This window comes from Aureobasidium namibiae (genome assembly GCF_000721765.1).
Source record: "Aureobasidium namibiae CBS 147.97 unplaced genomic scaffold scaffold_16, whole genome shotgun sequence".
Classification (NCBI taxonomy): Eukaryota; Fungi; Ascomycota; class Dothideomycetes; order Dothideales; family Saccotheciaceae; genus Aureobasidium; species Aureobasidium namibiae.
In genome coordinates, this window is record NW_013581193.1 from 151223 (window position 1) to 171609 (window position 20387).

The 20387-nt window shown below is 51.4% G+C and overlaps 9 protein-coding genes across 9 annotated transcripts; 6 read left to right on the forward strand and 3 right to left on the reverse strand.

Moving 5' to 3' along the window:
* Positions 1-796: 796 nt before the first annotated feature.
* Positions 797-3119, reverse strand: M436DRAFT_53384 (DUF590-domain-containing protein; the record flags this gene model as incomplete). Its single annotated transcript, XM_013569067.1, has 3 exons — positions 797-2017; positions 2065-2954; positions 3005-3119. The coding sequence occupies 3 exons, from the start codon at positions 3117-3119 to the stop codon at positions 797-799; spliced, it is 2226 nt and encodes a 741-aa protein (XP_013424521.1).
* Positions 3120-3625: 506 nt separating this feature from the next.
* M436DRAFT_53624 (Metallo-dependent phosphatase) lies at positions 3626-4591 on the forward strand (the record flags this gene model as incomplete). The annotated part of the gene is made up of 1 exon (XM_013569111.1): positions 3626-4591. The coding sequence occupies one exon, from the start codon at positions 3626-3628 to the stop codon at positions 4589-4591; it is 966 nt and encodes a 321-aa protein (XP_013424565.1).
* Positions 4592-4745: 154 nt separating this feature from the next.
* Positions 4746-6280, reverse strand: M436DRAFT_53774 (uncharacterized protein; the record flags this gene model as incomplete). The annotated part of the gene is made up of 3 exons (XM_013569143.1): positions 4746-4916; positions 4953-5188; positions 5242-6280. Coding segments are annotated over 3 exons (1446 nt in total), but the record flags the coding sequence as incomplete, so codon positions are not given.
* A 636-nt stretch (positions 6281-6916) lies between these two features.
* On the forward strand, positions 6917-9048 carry M436DRAFT_75216 (uncharacterized protein; the record flags this gene model as incomplete). The annotated part of the gene is made up of 3 exons (XM_013569228.1): positions 6917-7271; positions 7323-7722; positions 7773-9048. The coding sequence occupies 3 exons, from the start codon at positions 6917-6919 to the stop codon at positions 9046-9048; spliced, it is 2031 nt and encodes a 676-aa protein (XP_013424682.1).
* A 1294-nt stretch (positions 9049-10342) lies between these two features.
* M436DRAFT_53680 (DUF1793-domain-containing protein) lies at positions 10343-12912 on the forward strand (the record flags this gene model as incomplete). Its single annotated transcript, XM_013569122.1, has 3 exons — positions 10343-11371; positions 11570-12406; positions 12457-12912. 3 exons carry the CDS (start codon positions 10343-10345, stop codon positions 12910-12912), a joined length of 2322 nt encoding a protein of 773 aa, XP_013424576.1.
* Positions 12913-13410: 498 nt separating this feature from the next.
* M436DRAFT_75218 (DUF89-domain-containing protein) lies at positions 13411-15269 on the forward strand (the record flags this gene model as incomplete). The annotated part of the gene is made up of 5 exons (XM_013569229.1): positions 13411-13432; positions 13485-13555; positions 13817-13947; positions 14000-14978; positions 15036-15269. 5 exons carry the CDS (start codon positions 13411-13413, stop codon positions 15267-15269), a joined length of 1437 nt encoding a protein of 478 aa, XP_013424683.1.
* Positions 15270-16248: 979 nt separating this feature from the next.
* Positions 16249-17069, forward strand: M436DRAFT_66293 (uncharacterized protein; the record flags this gene model as incomplete). Its single annotated transcript, XM_013569180.1, has 3 exons — positions 16249-16428; positions 16559-16581; positions 16667-17069. 3 exons carry the CDS (start codon positions 16249-16251, stop codon positions 17067-17069), a joined length of 606 nt encoding a protein of 201 aa, XP_013424634.1.
* Positions 17070-17926: 857 nt separating this feature from the next.
* On the reverse strand, positions 17927-18726 carry M436DRAFT_75219 (uncharacterized protein; the record flags this gene model as incomplete). The annotated part of the gene is made up of 2 exons (XM_013569230.1): positions 17927-18598; positions 18652-18726. The coding sequence occupies 2 exons, from the start codon at positions 18724-18726 to the stop codon at positions 17927-17929; spliced, it is 747 nt and encodes a 248-aa protein (XP_013424684.1).
* Positions 18727-19111: 385 nt separating this feature from the next.
* Positions 19112-20291, forward strand: M436DRAFT_53570 (phospho-2-dehydro-3-deoxyheptonate aldolase; the record flags this gene model as incomplete). The annotated part of the gene is made up of 2 exons (XM_013569099.1): positions 19112-19955; positions 20011-20291. The coding sequence occupies 2 exons, from the start codon at positions 19112-19114 to the stop codon at positions 20289-20291; spliced, it is 1125 nt and encodes a 374-aa protein (XP_013424553.1).
* Positions 20292-20387: the final 96 nt, after the last annotated feature.

A 20387-nucleotide genomic window follows, 5' to 3' on the forward strand; every position in this document is an offset into this window, starting at 1 on the left:
GCAAATTTGTTCAACTATCATTGACTCTGACTACCCAGTATATGAACCTGTTCTCCTTACCAGTCCAACACTTCCTTTCTCTCAACAGCTCGCCGTAGTATGGACAACAGGTCCGTCGACACTCCCCAGCACAACGTACGCATTCACACTGCTGGCATCGCTCGCTGTCATCTGCCCCGCCACGTTCGCGCGTCGGGTCGATGTCGTCTCGATTGTCACCCTACATCCGATATTGGCGTTAGAAGTAGTTGAAAACTCGGAACTACTGCACGAGGCTTCGAAAGTCTAGGACGGAGAGTGGGGATCTATAGTGGGCTTTTTGTTGTTTGGATACCTTTTGCAATGCACAAAGAATTCGACACATGGAGATGTATCCGGTGAGATCGCGAAGATGAAGGGCTTTCTTTGGATGTCTGTCCAGTACTTGATACCCTCATGCATTTCTATAGATGTATATGCAAGAATTCAGTTGCTGGGAGATGGAAAAAGCGGCTTCTTCTAGTTGTGCCGGTCCCAAGTCGTGAACCATTGAAACGCACAGAACTCTGTACAAAAGCAGGACCGTCCAAGGAGATGTATTGGCCTCTGGGGCTTTCTTTGGATACAGGTCTGGATTTCGACCCTTTGTGCATTTTGATAGATACACCTGACAGGTTGCGTTTACTAGGAAATAGGGTTCTTTTCGTAGGCTAATGCTGATAAACGATTAAGGGACATCGCAGCTCATGATCATTCTCTCATCTCTTTCTTCACTGACCATCTCCTTCTCTCCTTCTCTCTTTCTCAATCAACACAACTACTGCATCTTCTTGACCTCCTCAGTAGCCGGGGCTCTGTCAATCAGGCCCGCACCCACCTGAGCAGTCTCATGCCAATTCCTCTGCCTAGCCCAGAATCTATCTTCAACCCTCGAACTTCTGAGCGAACTAGCTCTAGCCTCCTCCTCAAGACTCTCCCTAGTAATCTTTTCTCCAAACTTGCCGACCTGGGGCAATTTCTGGCTCTCACTCAGCGACTCTGAAAAGTAGCGCTGACGAACAAGATAGCGGTCGCGACGTTCCTTTTGGCGACCAGGCGAGTCGATTTTGGAAATGCCGATTTGGACCGCCCAGCGGATGAGTAGGTAGAAATGTTCGGCGAAGAAGATGGTGAGCAGCAAGGCCCAGCCGCGGATGTTTTTGGGTGTGCCGTCGGGGCCGAGGCCGTCGTTACTGAAGAGGTAGACGAGGGCGGCGGTGGTGATGCTGCCGAGCCAGCTGAGGAAGGACAGAGAGTCCAACCAAGGACCAATGGTGTCGGCGCGTTCTGGGATGGGTCGCTGCATTTCGATGCAGATCTTGACGGCGTCAGCGCGGAGCTCGAGCCAGTTGTTGGCAAGGAAGGAGACGGCTGTCAAGGGCCAGACGGTGCTGAAGAGTGCGAGGTAGCCGAATTGGACAACCATTTCGCGGAGGTCGGAGGTGACGTTGTAGACATCAAGTTCAGCTTCGCGGCGGACGCGGGTCAGGAAGGCAGCCTCGTCGGGGTTGTCGCTCTCAGTAGTGCTAGTAGTCTGACGACCACTCTTTGCGGCACGCTCACTCTGCATTTCCTTGTACTTGGTGAAGCCTTGACGCTTGAGATAAGGGACGATGACTTCCATACCAAGGTTGACAATCTGAGCAGTAACGGTGAAGTAAATGATCTGCTTGCGCAGGCGATCGGGGTTGATGACGAATGAGCCAGACTTGGGTGCCTGTAGCTGCTTCTCGTTCTGAGCAAAAGGTCTAGCAGTCAAACTGAAGACGTCGAGGAAAGGTACCACGACGGCGCCAAAGGGTACATAGACGAAAGCAGTCAAAAATACGGGCAGGTATGAGGTGATGAAGTTCAAGACAAATATCTTCTGCGTCATGGCATATTCGAAGGCATCGTCTGTCTCGTAGTTCTCGAACTTGGTCAGACGCTCAGCAAAAGTGGTAAGGATACCGTTCAAGACAGGCATGACTGTGGTCAAGATGATGGTGGGAAGGAAGACCTGACAAATCAGCATAGCACATGTAGTTATAATGGACAGCGACTTACCAAGACAGACTTGAGAGGACCGCCATAGATTTCCGAAATGAAGATCTCAATGCCGAAGCAAGTAGCGATCAAGCTACCAAGCACAGTGGCCGCAGCAATTGCAAAGGGAACCTGGAGCAGCTGGCGCTGAAGACGCTTGGTAGCAGGGAAGATCTGCATCTTCTCACCAGTGACGGGATCGGTACCCTCGTGTTCGTGCTCAAAGTGTCTACGCTTGGTCTGGATGTTGGACACGCCACGGACGCCCCATCTCACACCGAGATCAACCTCTTGATGCTTCCAGTACTCGACAAAGACAATGCACCACAAAGTGCTGACGATAGCGTAGATGGGCGAGAACTTGCCCAGCAGAAGCCAGGCGGTGGCTCCGAAAGCGGCTGGGAAGACGAGGAAGGTGAAGTAAGACTGGGTAAAGGCAAAGTAGAAAGCAATCTTCTCGCCCAATCTGTTTCTGATCTCATCGAGATCTTCGGTGTCCAGGAGGTATTTCTTGGTCCACCTTTGGATCCACTCTTTGTTGTAGGCGTGGTCATGCAGAGCAAAGATGGACTCGACATTCTTCCACTCTCCCTCTTTGGCAGTGATGCCAGCGCCGCCTTCTTCTTCCGAGTTGGTGATCATACGGTAGATGATGCGGTAGCGTTCGGCCTCATGAAGCGGTTCCTCCTCGATAGCCTTCTTGGTTTCCTTGGACGGTGCAGCCGACCTAACCCCATGGATCCAGTCCTTGACTCTGGAGCGGTATACCTCGGCGTTGACGTGGTCTTCGCTGGCAACCTTGACAAAGATCAACAGGGAGTGGTTGTCTCCGTTGCGGACTTCGGTAGCCAATCCGACCCTGGCGAGTCTTTCTACGAGAAGGGCGAACTTCTTGCCTGCTTCGGCCTTGGCTGCACAACATTGTTAGTTCTGCTCGACGCACGAGGGATGCCACGCATACTGGTGTTCGCATAGCGGAAGACAATGACATAGTCGGTTTCCATGTTTGTCTTGGTGCCCTTGTCATTGTCCTTGAAGGTCGGGGACAGGGACGTCGGTGAGGCTGGCTCTTTCATGTTGTGCAAGTACTGTCTATCACAGCAATCGACTTCTTAGGTATTGAAATAAGGAGAATGTCAATCTGGGCAAGGGGATGATGACTTGGAAGAGCTCATGGGCTGGAAACTTGAATCGCGAGCTGCTCGCCGACGTCATTCAGGGTGCCGTTTCACATGCAGCTTGGTCAGTACTCAAGCCCCTCTCCAGACAGACTCCCAGGTCCAAAAGCAACTCGAAGAGGATTCACACCATGTCTCTTTTCATTATACATCTGTAAGCCGGTAAAACTGAGGAGGTTGAATCTTTCGCGCTGGATATGTGGTCGTATCGTGCCCAAAGGTTGATGATAGTCTCAATGAGCCGATAGGTGTGGAAACAGGCTTCAATACTGAGACCTTCACATGCATCTTGTCTTACCATCGCCAACTCATCTGTCGGTTCAACAACATACAAACAAATATTTGCATCAAACTGCAGAACACTTTCTCTCTGGCATGACCGACTAACACGATACACACCAATCATGTTCCTCTCTCCCTTCGCACCCCCCTCGCCCTTCGAGCCACCCTCTCTCCTCTACCTCTTCCTTCTCTCACCACCAAAGTTTCTCTTACGGACACTCCACCGCCTGATCTCTTTTTTTCGCTCCTCACCCACTCGACCCTTGCTGCCATTGAGAGTAGTCTGTCTCTCAGACACACATTGCAAAGTTCCCGCTGTGGTTCCTGATGGCGATCTCTTGATCCACGCCGGCGACCTCACTCAAACCGGCACACCAGCAGAGCTACAAAAACAACTGGATTGGCTAAACTCGCTTCCTCACACACATAAAATCGTTATTGCTGGAAATCACGATACCTTCCTGGACCCGCGATCACGCAAAACATTACCCGCCGAAGACACCGAAAACGCAACCCTGGACTGGGGAAATTTACATTATCTCCGACATTCAACCACAACACTCACTTTTGCTTCCCATCGGAATCGGAAATTGAAGATTCATGGTGCGCCACAGATCCCTGCTTGTGGGGGCGAGGAATTTGCGTTTCAGTATCCTAGAGGCCAGGATGCGTGGAAGGATACCGTGCCTTCGGGTGTGGATATCTTGGTCACGCATACACCTCCCAAACACCACATGGATCTCTATGGCTTGGGATGCGAGCATTTGCTTTCTGAGCTTTGGCGAGTGAAGCCGCGTTTACATGTTTTTGGGCATGTGCACGCTGGAAGAGGAAAGGAAGTTGTTTATTGGGATGATGCTCAGAGGGCTTTTGAGCATGGGTGTGGTAGAGGTGACGGTTTGGTCTGGAGCATGCTGGATTTGTGGCTGTGGGTTGATGTTGTCAAGGTGGTTTGGCATGGTGTGTCGAATGTGGTTTGGGACCGTGTTTGGGGTGGTGAGGGGAGGGTGACGAGGATGGTTAATGCTAGTGTGATGTACATCAATACCGGCGAGCTTAAGAATATGCCGCAGGTGGTCGAGATATGATCGAAGTAATACGAATACGATTTCACAACAACAACTCCACTTTCTTGCACCTGCTTACGAATAATGTCAAAGATCATGATTGTCGAGGAACAAATGAACAATTCGAAAGGGTATACTATTTCGGGAGGGACTCGAGGAAAAAATGCAAGACCCTCTACTCTCTCTTCTTACCACCGCCAGCCTTCCAAGCAGCAGCTCTGTTACTGCTTCTAGTTCTCGGCTTGCCCTTCTTCTTTCCAGACCCACCCAACTTGAGCCCACTCTTACCAGCACCAGCCTTAGCTCTGTGGCCCTCAAAGATGAAGCTCTCAGGAGTTTTGAAACCCTGAGGTGTTCCTCCTATTGGTTTGCCCTTTTGGACTTGGGCTGCTGCTGCACGACCCATCAGTTTGCCTGCACGACCCATGTTGGATTGCATGACGGGGTCGGCTTTGGGGTTGTAAATGCCCTTGGAGGCGGCACCGGGGGCCTTGACGGCGTTGCTGCCGGGCTTGACGTTGCGCTTGATGGTCTTTGCGCGAGTGACGCGGAGCTTGCGAGGCAGCATGGGAGGGAACTTTTTCTCGTTGAGAAGGAGAGCGGCTTCGACGGCATTTTCTTCCTGTGGTGGTTGTTAGTGGTGTGGACGACAAGAGGATGTGAGGATGCACTTGCGGTGAACTGCACGTATGCGAAACCCTTTCCCACTCTGGTCTGGGGGTCGCGAGGCACGCGGACACTCTCGACCTTGCCGCAGGTTGAGAATGTGCGCCATAGACCCTCCTCGACATCACTGGGGGTCTTGTTGCCCTTGCGTGTACCCTTGCCCTCCTCAGCATTGGCCTTGTCAATGTTGCTCTCGTCGTCAACGAAACCAAGGTTACCGACGAAGACGCATCGCCTGGGCTCGGTCTTTGCGGGATGGGCAACCTCGTCGACACGGATATGGCGGTCCAGGGCGACTGTTCCGTTCAAGCGTTTGGCGGCTTCGCGAGCCAGAGCGTTCGACGAGTAGACAGCGTATGCGTTTGTGGACCTTGTTGTCTCGACCATGATTTCCTTCTTTGCGAAGGCGGCCTTCTTGGGGATGGCACTGGCGTAAGCGGTTGAGCGGAAACGAAGAGACTCTACGCTGTGTGCGGGCTGGCCCTTCTCAGCGTCTGCAATGTCCTCGAAGAATGATTCCAGATGGCGCATCAGAGTCTTCTTTGCTGTCTTTGATGTGATTGCTTCGGCGGATACGTTGCCGATGAAGACGGTACGTTGTGCTTTTACCAGATCCGAGTCGTTGTCAGGCTCCAGAGTCTCGTGCACGGGAGGTGGTGACATTTCCATGGCGTCAGCACGGTCCGAGTCCTCCTCATCGCTGTCGCTGTCGTCAGAGTCCTTGTCTGCCTTCTTCTCCTTCTTCTGGCGCTTAGAGTTGCGGTCTTCCTTTGCCTTGGCAATAGCCTTCTCCTCTTCGCGACCGAGTTTGTCCATGTATACATCTTCTAGTTCGGGCTCCTTGTCCTTTCTCTTTCTCTTGCGGTTGTTGCTCTCGAGAGCGGCTTGAGCAGCAGCCTGGGCATCCTTGACGTCCGGGACATGTGCGTCGCTGTCGTCTTCTGACTCAAGCTCGTCATCATCGGCGTCAACGGCATCTAGTTCATCGTCGTCGAGTTCCGAAAGCTCTTCGTCGTTGTCGTCTCCCTCGTCTTCGTCGTCCGAGTCCTTTTTCTTCGTAGTCCTGACAGATTGAGTTGGAATCTCGGTGTAGATGGGTTTGGCGACACCGAACTAGAGGAGTCAGTATTTTGCGATTGTAACAATGCAACTCGGACGCGAGACATACAGAGTTGGCAAACAGATTGGAGATGGTAGGATCCAACTTTTCAGCGGCTGCAAGAGCAGAAGCGTTTTGAGCCTTCTCGGACTTGACCTCCTTCTTCTCGGCCTTGTCCTTCTTCTGCGACTTGTCCTTCTTGTCCCTTGTATGCGCCATTGCTGATGTGGTGTGTGGGGCTGATCAAAAGTCGAGCAGATGGATTTTCTTGCAAGTAATGGGCGTCTGGGGGTCCAAAGTTTGCTAATGCCGACTAACGCCGCGGCTGTGGACTGGATGGGCCAGGATGGCCTTGGCTTTGGCTTCCACTCGTGAAAGGTGACGAGCGAGTCCACTCTCTCCGCCTACCCTACCATTGCTCCACCCGATTGCTCCGTCTTTTTCTTGTACCGCTGCATGAAAGTCCTCGTACGCGTAACTCGCCGATCCACACCCTCTCGTCCACGTCGTCTAGCCGCCATTGCTCTCTGCATTCGACGACCGACCAAGGCTTCTGCTGCCCGCGACGGCGCCCATGCAGGATGGACACTCCTTCTATTTCTCCCCTCAGTACCACTTCGAGGTCCGCTATTCCTTCCGCCATCGACCCGATTCCTATACAGCTCCAGCCTGTTCAAGAACCCGACCTCGTCGATCCAGTTGACCAAAGCGACGGTTCGAGCAGTCTGAGCGACTATGACGCCGAATTCGACGATCAAGACCAGAGAGACAACAACGACCGAGATTCTGAAGCAGAGACCGAACGCCTCGAGCGCTCTCCCATAAAATCGTGGATCCCATCTCCGACAAAACTAAATCAAGCCGACATTCGCTCCGAGCCTGCCTCTTCACCAGATCCCCAACCTCAGTCGCCCTCGCCCGCACAAGCTCGCCTGGGTACCAACACTGCCGCCCGTCCACAACCGCCTGCTGATCTCCCTCTCTCAGCCTCTCCCACAGCCATCTCAGGCAGGAAACGCAAGCGACCAAGTCCTGCTGTCAGCGACGCCGACAGTCCTCTCTCCGAACACTCAGACTCTGAAGAAGCCCTTGCTCTCAGTCACAGCAACCATGTTGATCAGGCCCTCGAGAGTCGACAGGAGACACCAGAGCCTAACGATGAAGCCGATGAGAACCCTTACATCTCGCCAATGAAGGCTGCCCGTCTAAAAAGAGCAAAACAAAAATCTAAACAGCTTCGCGACATCTCGCCCGCTGTTCAATCGCTCGCGAATGATCTCGAAGACGATGATGCCGATGAGCCAAACGACGGCGATCAAGAGACGAAAAAGCGCGCCACCGAGGCCTTCACGGCTATTGTCGAGCAGTTTCAAACATTCCGCACCAAGCAAGTCGCATATCTCCCTGCTGTGTGTACCAACGCTAACATTGTATCAGAATGCACAGCGAACGCTTGGCTTCAGCAGAGGCCGAACTGGACCAACTCAGTGTACCGAACGCGACCCATCCCGATTTCCTTGCCATGTTACAGTGCATCACTGCTCGTCGCGACACCAAGATTCAACAGGAGATAACACTGCATCGCTATAAGCTCGGCACCCTTCGAAATCAGATTCTGGCAGAACGTGCTCAACTACACACCCAGTATTTCCAGGAAGCAAGAGAGCTACGCGACTCGCTATTGGAGCAGCTAGGAAAGCAATGGTACGACATACAAAAAGAGCGTCGCCAATTCCAGGCCGACCAACAGGACCAATACTCGTACAAGTTCCCCACAAAGCGCTCCGACCAGGTGCGCAACCAGGAGAAGTACAACCGCGAAGTCTCGATCTTGTCTGGTATGGCCAAGTACCGGGGCTTCCCTGCTGCGCCAGATATCCAAGGCGCACGGACGAATGAGCTCGACGATGACTTTAAAGCCATGCATATCCCGCGCAGGCAAACATTACCTCAGCAGCAAGGCCCCGCTTACCAAAACCCCGTGCATATGCATTCGGCTCCCGCATCAGGACGCACTGCCGAGGAGAGATTCATAGAGCAGACACCTTGGGCCAATCCTCAACATCCTTTGCATCACCAATCACGGACTCCGGGTCCATTCGGTACTTACGGCATGCATCTCCAACCGAACATGATGCGCCAGGTCTCCGCACCTGGCCAGCGTACTGCTTCTCCTTTTACTACACCACTGCCAAACCCAGCAAAGCGTGCCGATTACCCTCAGAATGGCCTTGGCTCTAATGACACCATTGGTATTCCTAGCGACCCTCCTTCGAGTGCAGTACCACATACCGGAGAGAACTTCGCACAAGGCCCTCCTGGCGATGTTTCACCAACCGATCAGCTTAAAGTACGCTCTGCTTTGGGCAACCCATCGAACAACCGTGGAGACAGGCGTGACTTCTCAGGTCTATCTAGTGCCTCGACTATTGAGACACCCAGTGACCCAGCCGAGGTGGACCGTCATGGGCCTATACATACTAGTGCCGGGCAGAACGGCTTACCTCTACATCACCAGGCCGACCATTCTGCTCCTCACCAAGCTTTCGTCACGAGCGCGTTGCATACGCAGAACGGAAAAGCAGATGATCGTAAGCCAGATCTTTACGAGAACATCAACTACAGAAGGTCACAATTGGGCGCATTTGGTACGCCCATGCCTCTGTTCGGCACCAACTCTCCGGCGCACCCAGATGGCCAGAAAGCTTCATAGTTTGGGATTCCTGACATACGTGAACGCGGCCAAAGCTTGCAAGGCCTCATATACGAATAATGATTAATCGTCAAACGACAACAGCGGACATGGGACAACTGAGATCTACATAAGACGTATTAGACAAAGAACAGCAGACAAGCTAGCTGTATATCAATCATGAAAGATTTGAGAGTGTCTTCCTATTGATTCAACTTGACATATATACGTTGAACGAACGAGAAAGTGCTTGATGTCGAGCAAGTGCTTTATATCCACTACCCGTTGTCCAGGCGCGGTTGATTGCTACTCGCAAAGACGGTAGTAGAAAGTGTCAGAAGATGCGCGCTTTGTGGTTCCATGCTTGTATGCGCGAATGATATTATCTGTAGGTAATGTATCGCCATCTCCGGTAATGATTGCATACAGAAGAAAAAAACAAAGTTAGCGAACGTACGTGCATTTTACTGAGCGCAACCACAGCAACAAAGGTTCATGACAGTCAAATCTTGAGCAAGGTATTGTCGCTATTCGTAATGCTCGTGCCAAACACAAAAAGAAATCTCCTCTCTCTGAGTCGAACAAAGGACCTTCTGATGACAATTAACAATTACAGTCAGACGCTCTAAACCAACTGAGCTAAGAAGAGATTGATGAGTAATTCTCCAAGCATCTATGTATATATCCCAATATCAACGTGACTATTGCAAGAACATGACCTCACGATCTCCGTTCCGCGGCTCCTCTCAACATCCAACCTCGAGTAACCTTTCGATCTTGCTTTTTCTCCTGCACGAAGGTTCTTTCGCAACTATCGGTGCTATCCAACATTCTTGCCAAATTATGCTGTACACTCGCCAAGAAGCAACTGTTCCTGAATCACAGCCTATGTGTCACGCATCAATCCATCACTTATTGCATCAAGAACCAACGCGGGATGCATGTAGCTTGGAGCCGGAGTGACCAACTTGCTGTATTGATGATCCCCCTCTTGCTTTCTCCGCATGCAGGTTTCGACAGCCGACCACAGTAGAGATGTCACTGCGAGGGCATGCATGCAGGAAGGAACGGCCATCGTTGCTTCCTTCTCCGCACTTGCCACTCATTATCCATTGAACTTATAATCCATGTTTCCTTCCATCGAATATCCACGCATCGACAATGCCTGTCCCATCCATCGCCATGACCAAAGTATTGCTATCTGCATTGCTTGCGGTGACCGTCTGTGCACAAGATCCTTACACTCACAAACTTGATGCGAACAGGTAATTGTGCTTCAGCTTGAGGATTATACCTGAGGATATCTCTCTCTGTGATGTTCTTGCTCACATTTTCTAGGCACAAGACTCCATCCTACTCGCCTGTCCGGCCTCCAGCGGTACCCCTTGCTGTTCGTAGTCCCTACACCAGCATCTGGATGTCTAATGCCAATAATGGTACTCTCAATACCAATGGAGCTATGTTCTGGCCCGGAACGCCTGCTGGCTGGGAAGGCATCATTGTCGTAGATAAGGTTGCTTACGAGTATATGGGCACTGGATTACAATCTCTTCCGCAACTTGCTAATGTCAAGGCTGCTTCCCAACTCGCTGTCTCTTTCGATTCTCAATACTCGAACTTTACCATCCGTGCCGGTCCTGTCGATCTTGTCGCCAGCTTCTTGAGTCCCGTCATACCGCAGGACCTCTGCCGGACCAGTATCCCACTCAGCTATCTTCAAGTCAGCTTCCACAGCACGGACAACCAATCTCATGACGTCCAGCTATATAGCGATGTCAACGCAGGCTGGATTTCACCCGAGACTAACACGACCGTAAACTGGAATCTGTTCGAAGGCGCTTCAGCTGTCAATGGAAGTGGTAATGCCACTGGTAGTCCGTCGACTGTCTACAGCTGGGTACTCTCGCAGGAGAACCAGTACGAGTTTGGAGAAGAGCAAGATTTCCCTCAATGGGGCAATTTCACCTACTCTTCGAGCCCTGGATACTCTCGAAACTTCAGCTTCCAGAGCGGCCACTCACTCGATCTCCGGTACAACTACGTCGCAAGCCTCGAGCTCTCCAATGTGGTGGATTCTAATTACCGCGGCGCCCAAAGCAAAGAACCAGTCTTCGCATTCGTGCATGACTTTGGTCTAGCGACTTCGGGAGACGCCCTGTATACTATTGGGACAGTGCAACAGAATGTAATCAGGTTTCTGACATCCGAGGGACTTGTCCCTCTACAACCCTGGTGGACAGAGTGTTACGGCGATGATTTGTTCGACCTCATCGAGTTTCACTACAACGACTTTGCGACCAGCCAAGCGAAGGGGGCCAGTTTCGAGACTCGACTCAAAGCAGACGTTCAGTCGTACTACGGGACCACACCACCCTACAGTAACAGCACTCCCTCACCACCACCGCCTTATGCCAATGCTACCAGTGTAGAAGAACACGGCACAGATCAATACGGTCAAGCTTACATCTTCGACTCAAGTAATGGTTATGGCTTCCTTAATCCCAACAGCTTCAGCGGTGTCGCTGTCCCAGATGTCACGGAGTCTGAGAATTATTATGCCATTGTGGCTTTGAGCGCCCGTCAGATCATGGCAGCATATGTTCTTACCGTTCCGCCGAATCTCCGCTGCAGTAACTCTTCCTCGATCACACAGGGCGAACCACTCATGTTCCAGAAGGAGATATCGAGTAACGGCAACATGAACACGGTGGATGTCATTTTTCCTGCATTGCCCTTCTACCTTTACGCCAACCCCGAGATGCTCAAATTCGTCTTGAACCCATTGTTTTATAATCAAGAAAGTGGATTCTATCCTAATGGCTACAGCATGCACGACCTAGGAACTCATTTTCCTAATGCTACTGGCCATGTGGAAGGCAATGACGAATATATGCCTGTTGAGGAAAGTGGCAACATGCTTTTGATGGCCTATGCTTATTTCAAGTTCACTGGCGATACAAGCTTCCTCTCTGAGCATTACGCCAAATATCGACAATGGGCAACTTACGTGACTGAGTACTCCCTTGTGCCAGAGGCTCAGCTGAGCACTGATGACTTTGCGGGAACGCTTGCCAATCAGACCAACCTAGCGATCAAAGGTATCGTGGGACTCAAAGCAATGTCTTTCATCTCCGAAGCTTTGGGCGATCTTCAATCTGCAGCCAACTACTCATCGACGGCGTCTTCCTATTACACTCAGTGGGAACAGCTCGCCATTGATCCAAGCGGGACTCACACCATGCTCGCCTACCAGAGCCGTGGATCCTTTGGTCTGCTTTACAACACGTATCCCGATAAGCTTTTGAATCTCGGCATCATACCCAAGCGTCTATACGATATGCAGAGTCGCTGGTATCCAACTATTTCTCAAGCCTTTGGTGTAAGTTTCTACCATCACTTGTCTCCAGAGCTCTTGACTAACAAGCGTAGGTTCAACTCGACAGTCGGCATACATACACTAAGTCCGACTGGGAGATGTGGACTGCATCTACTTGTTCTCCAAGCACTCGCCGACTGTTTGTAAACGCGCTTGCATACTGGCTCAACAACACCAGCACACGACTCGCCTTCGGTGATCTTTTCGAGACTGTTGGCACAGGAGCTTACCCTGACGGAGTGACATTCATTGCAAGGCCCGTCGCCGGTGGCCATTACAGCTTGTTAGCACTTCTCAAGACCGGTCAAAACAGTCAGACCGGCACCTCGCCTGGTGGCTTCCCACAAAACAGTACTCAGGCATTGACCGAGTGGAGAGCAGGCTATTTGAACATTTCGGCCTCAAGCACTCCAGGGTCAACGACAAGGACAGCTACAGTTCCAACAGTTCCAGCGCCGTCAAGTGGCTTCTTCAACAACTCCACTACCTCGCGTGCTGGGCACAGGTGAGCGTCGATCCCGAGTGTGAGACATGAGAGTGAGAGGATGTGTGAGAATGAGATCCAGCCGGTCATGGTTACATAAGATCACACAAGCAGATTTTTGTCATCAATTGGGGTTGTGGTCTAGTGGTATGACATCTTCTTAGCATGGCTCTTCGAGCATTACTGAGTGGAGAAGGTTCTGGGTTCGATTCCCAGCTACTCCATGTTTCTTTTGCTCGTCTTCGCGATGGCATCTGCTTTTGCTGTTGCTGAGTGCGTAGGTGATCAAACCTTTTGTGATCGACATTCGCTGGCTCGAAAATGTGGGAAACATAGAAACACGGGCCGCAAGAACGTGGCAGTCGCATTCAGCTAGCGTAGCCGGGATGCACAAACACGGCTAGCGTAGCCGAAGCTGTGTCATCGAACAGCGTGCTTCGATGCTCTCATCAAATCAACAAGAACATTCCGCGTCCACAACTTTTTTCTCAATTGAGATTCTTCTAAAAGATCAATCGCCATCATGGAGGTCGACACTAAGACGCGTGCGTATACTCATGAAGGTTGTCGATGTTGTGGTATTGACGATGTACACAGCTCTCTACCAGACTTCGGACAAGACTTCGTTTGCATACATCTCGGCGCGCGATCGCTGGCCCATCATTCTTGTGAGTGAACACTGGATAGTTCTATATCTTATGTTCTGGGTGCTGTTGTCACTGTCTCCGGTGTGGCGTGTATCTTTTCGAATGCGTATAGCCAACTCGTCAGGAGTCTCGGGAGATAGGCACGGTGATGGATAGGAGCCACTCAGCTTGATTGCTTTACAATCAGATGGAGATTCTTTGTTGGCTTCGCGAAGTGCAAGAGAGATAGAATATATTCCTGGTATTGTCGTTCTAGCGAATACTTACTGACAAACGTATCAGACAGGTGCCATTGACGATTTGCACAAGGCAATTGGCAAGACCGAAGACTCTGAAAAGCAGACTGAAGGCAAAAGCATTGTTTCGGAGCTCGCCAAGCTCAAGTATGAGTTGCAGCATGATCGCCAACTTACGTGTGTACACCCTTTGACTCTTCACAAAACCTGAATACTGACATCCCAAAAGTCCTCTCGCCGATGACGGACAAGGAGACATTGAGAGCTACAACAAAGAGCTAGAGCAACTCGGCAACCCCAAATGGTTCAACGTACCATGGCTCTTCTCCGAATGCTACCTCTACCGTCGCATGTCCACTCTTTTCAAACTCTCAACCCACTGGAAAAACTACGACGTCTTCAACAAGCAAAAGATGTCCACTTTCCGCTCTTCCCGCCCTGCAGTCCTTGAACTAGCTTCGCGCTACAACGAACTCACTAAGCAACTCTCTTCCAAGTCATCATCTTCTCAGTCCGAGGAGGATCGTGCGGCAGCAGAAAAGGTGCTGTTTACCGAGATGTGCGAGATTTGTCTCTGGGGCAATGCTACTGATCTGTCTCTCCTCACCAATCTCACCTATGAAGATATTCAGAAGTTGCAGGGTTCCAAGGCCAGAAAAGCAGCAGAGAAGAACATCATCGCCAATGACTTTGACGCAGCCTTTGAGCTTCTGCACGCAGCCAAGAAGCAGGGAGCTAAGGAACGCCGTGTGGATATCGTTCTCGATAATGCCGGTTTCGAACTCTTCGTCGATGTCATTCTGGCTGGTTATTTGTTGCAGGCAGATCTGGCTACCACTGTCGTCTTGCATCCCAAGAACATTCCTTGGTTTGTTAGCGATGTGGTGCCCAAGGATTTCTCAGACTTGCTTACTGTCCTCGTCAACGCGAAGGACTTTTACGAGTCCCCTTCTGAAGAGGATGAAGCCAAGGGAGTCACTCCAGCTAAACTCTCTGAACAGGAAGCAAGCGATCTGCAGCAGTTGTTCGCAAACTGGAGTCAACTGTACGCAGAAGGCAAGATTGTACTCCGACCCAACAAATTCTGGACTCAAGGAGGAAGTTACTGGAGACTTCCTTCTACTGCTGAAGCTCTGTTTGAGGATTTGAAAACTTCGGAGTTGGTGATTTTCAAGGGCGACTTGAATTATAGAAAGTTGACTGGTGATGTGAGATTTTTGCCCTTTGGCCCCTTTGCCAGAACTGTTTCGCTGATCTTCCCACAGGCTGCATGGGATCCCACCACCCCCTTCACCACTGCCATCGGTCCTCTAGGTCCTGGATCAGGCATGCGCACACTCGCCCTTCGCACCTGCAAAGCCGATGTCGTAGTCGGGCTTCCTGAAGGCGAAGACGAGCGTCTCCGTGCTACGGAAAACGGAGGTGGAGATTCGGGAGCTAGAAAGTGGGCTTGGAGTGGCAAGTTTGCTGTTGTGCAGCTTTGCGATGGCAAGAAGTAGGAAGGTCGAAAAAAGGGTAGGTTCTGTACAGGGTGCCTGTCGAATGGAGGATAAGAAGGTGGGAACCGTGGATAGAATATATGAAAAAGAACATGTGGTTTGTGGATTCCCTTCGACCTCACTCGAATGTGTCTTCAGCATTCTGGTAGAAGTGAGTAATCATTTTCCATGGAGAGAAGTGCAATTTATAGCCAGGGTCATACCCTAAGCAAGCATTGTTTTGACTAAGACATGAATAACTACACCAATTCTACTTGATATAACTTGAAGCTCTGCTGAAACATGCAAAAGACTAGTCCTCGTTGGCTAGTATTGGCCATCGGGTACAATTCAGTGTTGTTGTGTCGACATACACATTCCAAGATTCTCAACAGTCAACTTTGAAAAGGTGACTCTAACTCGGATAGTCTGCAATATAAAAACTTGTGAGAATGCAAAATCTTGTTGAGAAAGAAGCTGTTCCGGTTGGGATACCCATGGTGATGTTAGTCCCTGACTATGTGTGCGAAGGAGTGATGACCATTGTGACAGTACATGAGACTCTTGACGTTGACAACTCAGCAGAGAAGAAGTATCAAGACCACAACGGAAACAAGAAGACCAAGCACACAGCAAAACATCTCTAGGGCAACTAAACAAGTCCACTAATGACACATCTCCAACTACCTAACAATGAGCCGTCACACCTACTGAGTCGAGACAGAAGGCGAGATGAAAAACATGTCAGACTTTCTGAGATCTCTCAGATTTGCACCGCAATACCTCCCACACACCCATATCGCCGACTAAGCAAGACATCTCTCGGCAGTCCGACTCAGCCATACAAAATAGGTCTTAGACTTCTTTGAGCACGATGAGACTCTGCGTTCAGCGTCATGCAAGACATCACAGGTCCGCGAGCGCCGTACATATATCCTCCCTCATATCCCCCCTCCCTGCCCCTGAACAACCAGTAAGAACACCAAGCAAAGACTTCATGATGATGACCAGAAGTAAAAGCAAGATGCTAATGTTAGCTCAGAAGAAGATGCCTAAACTACAGAGCTGCAGAGAATGTCACTTGCGCAGCTCAAAGTGCGATCGCGGCAGACCTTGCTCGAGATGCGTTGACGCAGGCCGCGAGTACACCTATGACAAAGTCGTGGTGAAAGGCAGAGGGGTAAGTGCCTCTTACTCTCAACCGAGAGACCTGTACTGACGCGCAGAATATTTGTACCTGAGAGACGACGGCCGCACCAGACACGGCAAACTCGTCATCCCAGACCAGCCTACTGCAGCACCCTCTACAGCATCACAGTCTACAGCAACCCCGGTAACACACTCTGCAGCAGCCCCATCAACAACCTCGGCAACGGCAATCTCTTCTGCTATAGTGCAAGCTTCTAATCTCGGTGGAGTCCCAATGACACTCTGCCTACCGCGCCTCTACACCTCTGGCGTGATTTCAGTGGCCCCTTCGTCTACACGCCAATCAATGCTTCTGGCACTCCCTTCTCATGGCCCCCAAGTGATGGTATGCCATCGTCACTGCGCCATTGGTCATCATTTGCAACTGCTGAGACGCACATGGGCAATGCTGGTGACGATGACACCAAGGAGAATGACGAAGAGATGAGCGAGGGAGACGAAGAAGAAGAAGAAGATGATGATGATGATGTGAGAGAGGCTGAAGGCCACAACGACAATGACGAGAACGCCTCCAAGAAGAAGTGGGGGTTCGGTCGTCCAGAGTACAAGGCCACAAAGCGGAGCTGCGAATCTGGTCTGGCAGGGAAGTCGAGCGCGACCAGACAATTGTGACATACATATGCCATTCAGCGCAAAGAAGCATTTCGATCTCCCTTTGCCTTCTCAACATGCCACGACTTGTTCATGACCGTGTTGCGGAAGAGAAGGATATGTGGGTGTTGACGCGGCCGCACCTCGAAGAGCAAGTAGAAATACGCTGCTCCATAGTGTGAAAATAGGCGGCTTGTATGTGATGATCGTTGACAAGAGTGTGCCTATAGCTTCCAGTCTCGTTCCATATAGAAACGGCAAAGGGCGACAGGCTTGTCTTACCAGAGAACTGCAACCGAGTGTGGTTTAGAGCAAGTCGAATGTATGTGGGGTTCTGTGGACACGTCCATGGTCCTCCAAACCACACAAAATGTGACTGTGCTGTCATCACAATCGAAGAGGTAAGCGTGCCTGATGTATTAATTCGCCTGCTGCGAACGGAAGCTCAGGGGGACTTGGATGCTCCGCGCTAACTCGAGCGCTTGACATGGCACATCATGGAGCAAAGTCTGTAACCCTGACTCTTTTCCCACAGCGGTTTAGAGCGACGCTCTCGCTGTGCAAAGGCACAACGTCTTCGGCAAACAGGATACTGTCCATTGAGAGAGAAGCCATATTCTTCACTTTCTTTGGACACGCCCCTGGTCTAGAAACGATTGTGCATACTCACAGCCACGTGCTCCACATATGTTTGCACGCAGGAGGGAATGCAGGGTATAACTCAGAGGTTCGGGATGTGCAAATTTTATATGCACAGACACATATTAACAACATGTTCAATAATCCAGTTGCGCCAGAAAAACAATCCCCGAACGCCAGTGTTTCCAAGAGCCAGTATGACGGCTTGATGCGTGAAAAGAATAAGAACAAAACAGCAGCTACCTTGAGAAATGGTTCATATGACCAGGCACGCGGTTCCTGCATTTTTCACAATCCTCGCGATATCCCATGGAGAACTTTTTGGAAGTGTCTTGGTCTCGCGGAGATGTGAAGGCACCACTTCGTTGTCGCTGCTTCCGGACATGTACGTCTGGCGTTTGTGGGGGAAGAGCTCGGGGAGTCGTTTCAGTGTCCATGTCCATGTCACTAACAGTCAACAGCGAGAACTGACTTCCAGCAGCCGTGGTGGGAGTATGAGGTTCGTCTTCGGAGATTGGCGATGGGAAGCGTTCTCTTGGGCCGGCCAAACGAGCACGCATGGATGTGGAAGGAGCATACGCGTTACTGGTAGTAGTATTACCTTGTAGCGGAGAGGGCTTTGGACGTGTAGAAAGCGGTGCAATTGGTGTTGGTACTCGCATGCCTCTCTCGTTCAGCGCCATCCGGGGATTCCGGAGCGGGTTGTTATTCAATATCCAGGAAGATGGCTGGTCGGGAGATTGGGAGCGGTCCATTTGGAAGTCGTCTCTCATGTCCATATCATCAGAGGAGTCGGTTTCGCCCATGATAGAAGTTGAGGAATCGTCCATGGCACCAGGTATAGATTGACCTTCGACATTGGGGTTCGAACCAAAAACACCATGATCAATTCCAGCAGAGTGACGCAGTCTCTTCGAGGATGTGAGCCTCAGGAAATCATGTTTGTTGAGGAATGTGGTGATACCTTGTCGTGGTGCATAGACATGACCTCGTCATCATCATCATCGTGCCGACGTTTGTGGGACATGGAAGAGAACATAACGGCGGGCTTCGGTACAGCTCGTGGACGTGAATGGATGAGTGATGTTGCGCGGGGTGCAAAGGAGGGACCAAGAGACATGAGCCAGCATGCAAGTGAAAGTTGAGAAAGTCAGCGAGCGTGTTTCATGGCCCAGGTCAGGCAGGCACTAGTGAGAGCAGATGGACGTGCCATCGAGAAGGCAGTTGCAGTTGCTTGTTCGATGTGCGTAGCCAATTGTGGGGTAAAAACAGAGCCGTGCTTGTGGCTTGACCTAGAACAAAGAAACGTGAGCCGAGAGCCGCCATCGGCTTTGAAGGCGGGCCGATTTCTATTTCTTTTCAACAATAAGTCATACAGTCATCCCCCACCAAGCACTTTACACTGCAACAATATTTTACCCAACATGGCCGGCCCCAACATCGATGCTCAGCAGCAGCTCCGCGAGTCGCAGAACGACGACACCCGCGTCTTGGGTTACGACCCTCTGATCTCGCCCGAACTTTTGTCCTCTGAGATCCCCGCTACCCAGATCGCCCTCGACGCTGTCAAGAAGGGCCGTCGCGAAGCCCAGGCAATCATTCACCAGCAGGATGACCGTCTTCTTGTCATGGTTGGCCCCTGCTCGCTCCACGACCCCGACGCTGCCATTGAGTACTGCGGCCGTCTGAAGAAGCTCGCCGACGAGCTCGAACAGGACCTCTGCATCATCATGCGCGCCTACCTCGAGAAGCCCCGTACCACTGTCGGCTGGAAGGGTCTGATCAACGACCCCGATCTCGACGAGAGCTACAAGATCAACAAGGGTCTGCGCGTCTCCCGCCAGCTCTTCTGCGACCTGACCAGCCAGGGTATGCCCATTGCCAGCGAAATGCTCGATACCATCTCTCCTCAGTTCCTTGCCGACCTCATCTCGCTTGGTGCCATTGGCGCCCGTACTACCGAGTCGCAATTGCACAGAGAGCTTGCCTCCGGTCTGTCCTTCCCTATGGGCTTCAAGAACGGTACCGACGGCAGCTTGGGTGTCGCCGTTGATGCCATTGGCTCCGCTGCTGCCAAGCACTACTTCATGGGTGTCACCAAGCAAGGTCTTGCTGCCATCACAAAGACCACCGGAAACAAGGACTGCTTCGTCATCCTCAGAGGTGGAACCAAGGGTACCAACTACGACGCCGAGAACGTCAAGAAGTGCAGAGAGGCCCTTGGCAAGAAGAACCTGCCCGAGGTTATGATGATTGACTGCTCGCACGGTAAGTGATCTGACCCTGCCATGTGGAGAGAGCCTAGAACTGACAATGACTCTAGGCAACTCCCTCAAGGACCACCGCAACCAGCCCAAGGTCGCCAAGACCATCTCAGAGCAGCTTCGCGCCGGCGAGGAGGGTATCGTTGGTGTCATGATCGAGTCGCACCTCAACGAGGGTGCCCAAAAGGTCCCTGCCGAAGGCCCCTCCGGCCTCAAGAGAGGTGTCAGTATCACCGACGCCTGCATCAGCTGGGAGACAACCGTCGACGTCCTGAAGGACCTCGCCGAGGCCGTCAGAGTCAGAAGACAGGCCAAGAAGTCGACCACCAACGGTCAATAAACGAGACGAGCATACGAACGGAGTCCTGGGATTTTTTGAAAAAAGCGTATCGTTTGGAGATTTAGGTAGACAGGGTGATTCACACGGAGCCTTTTC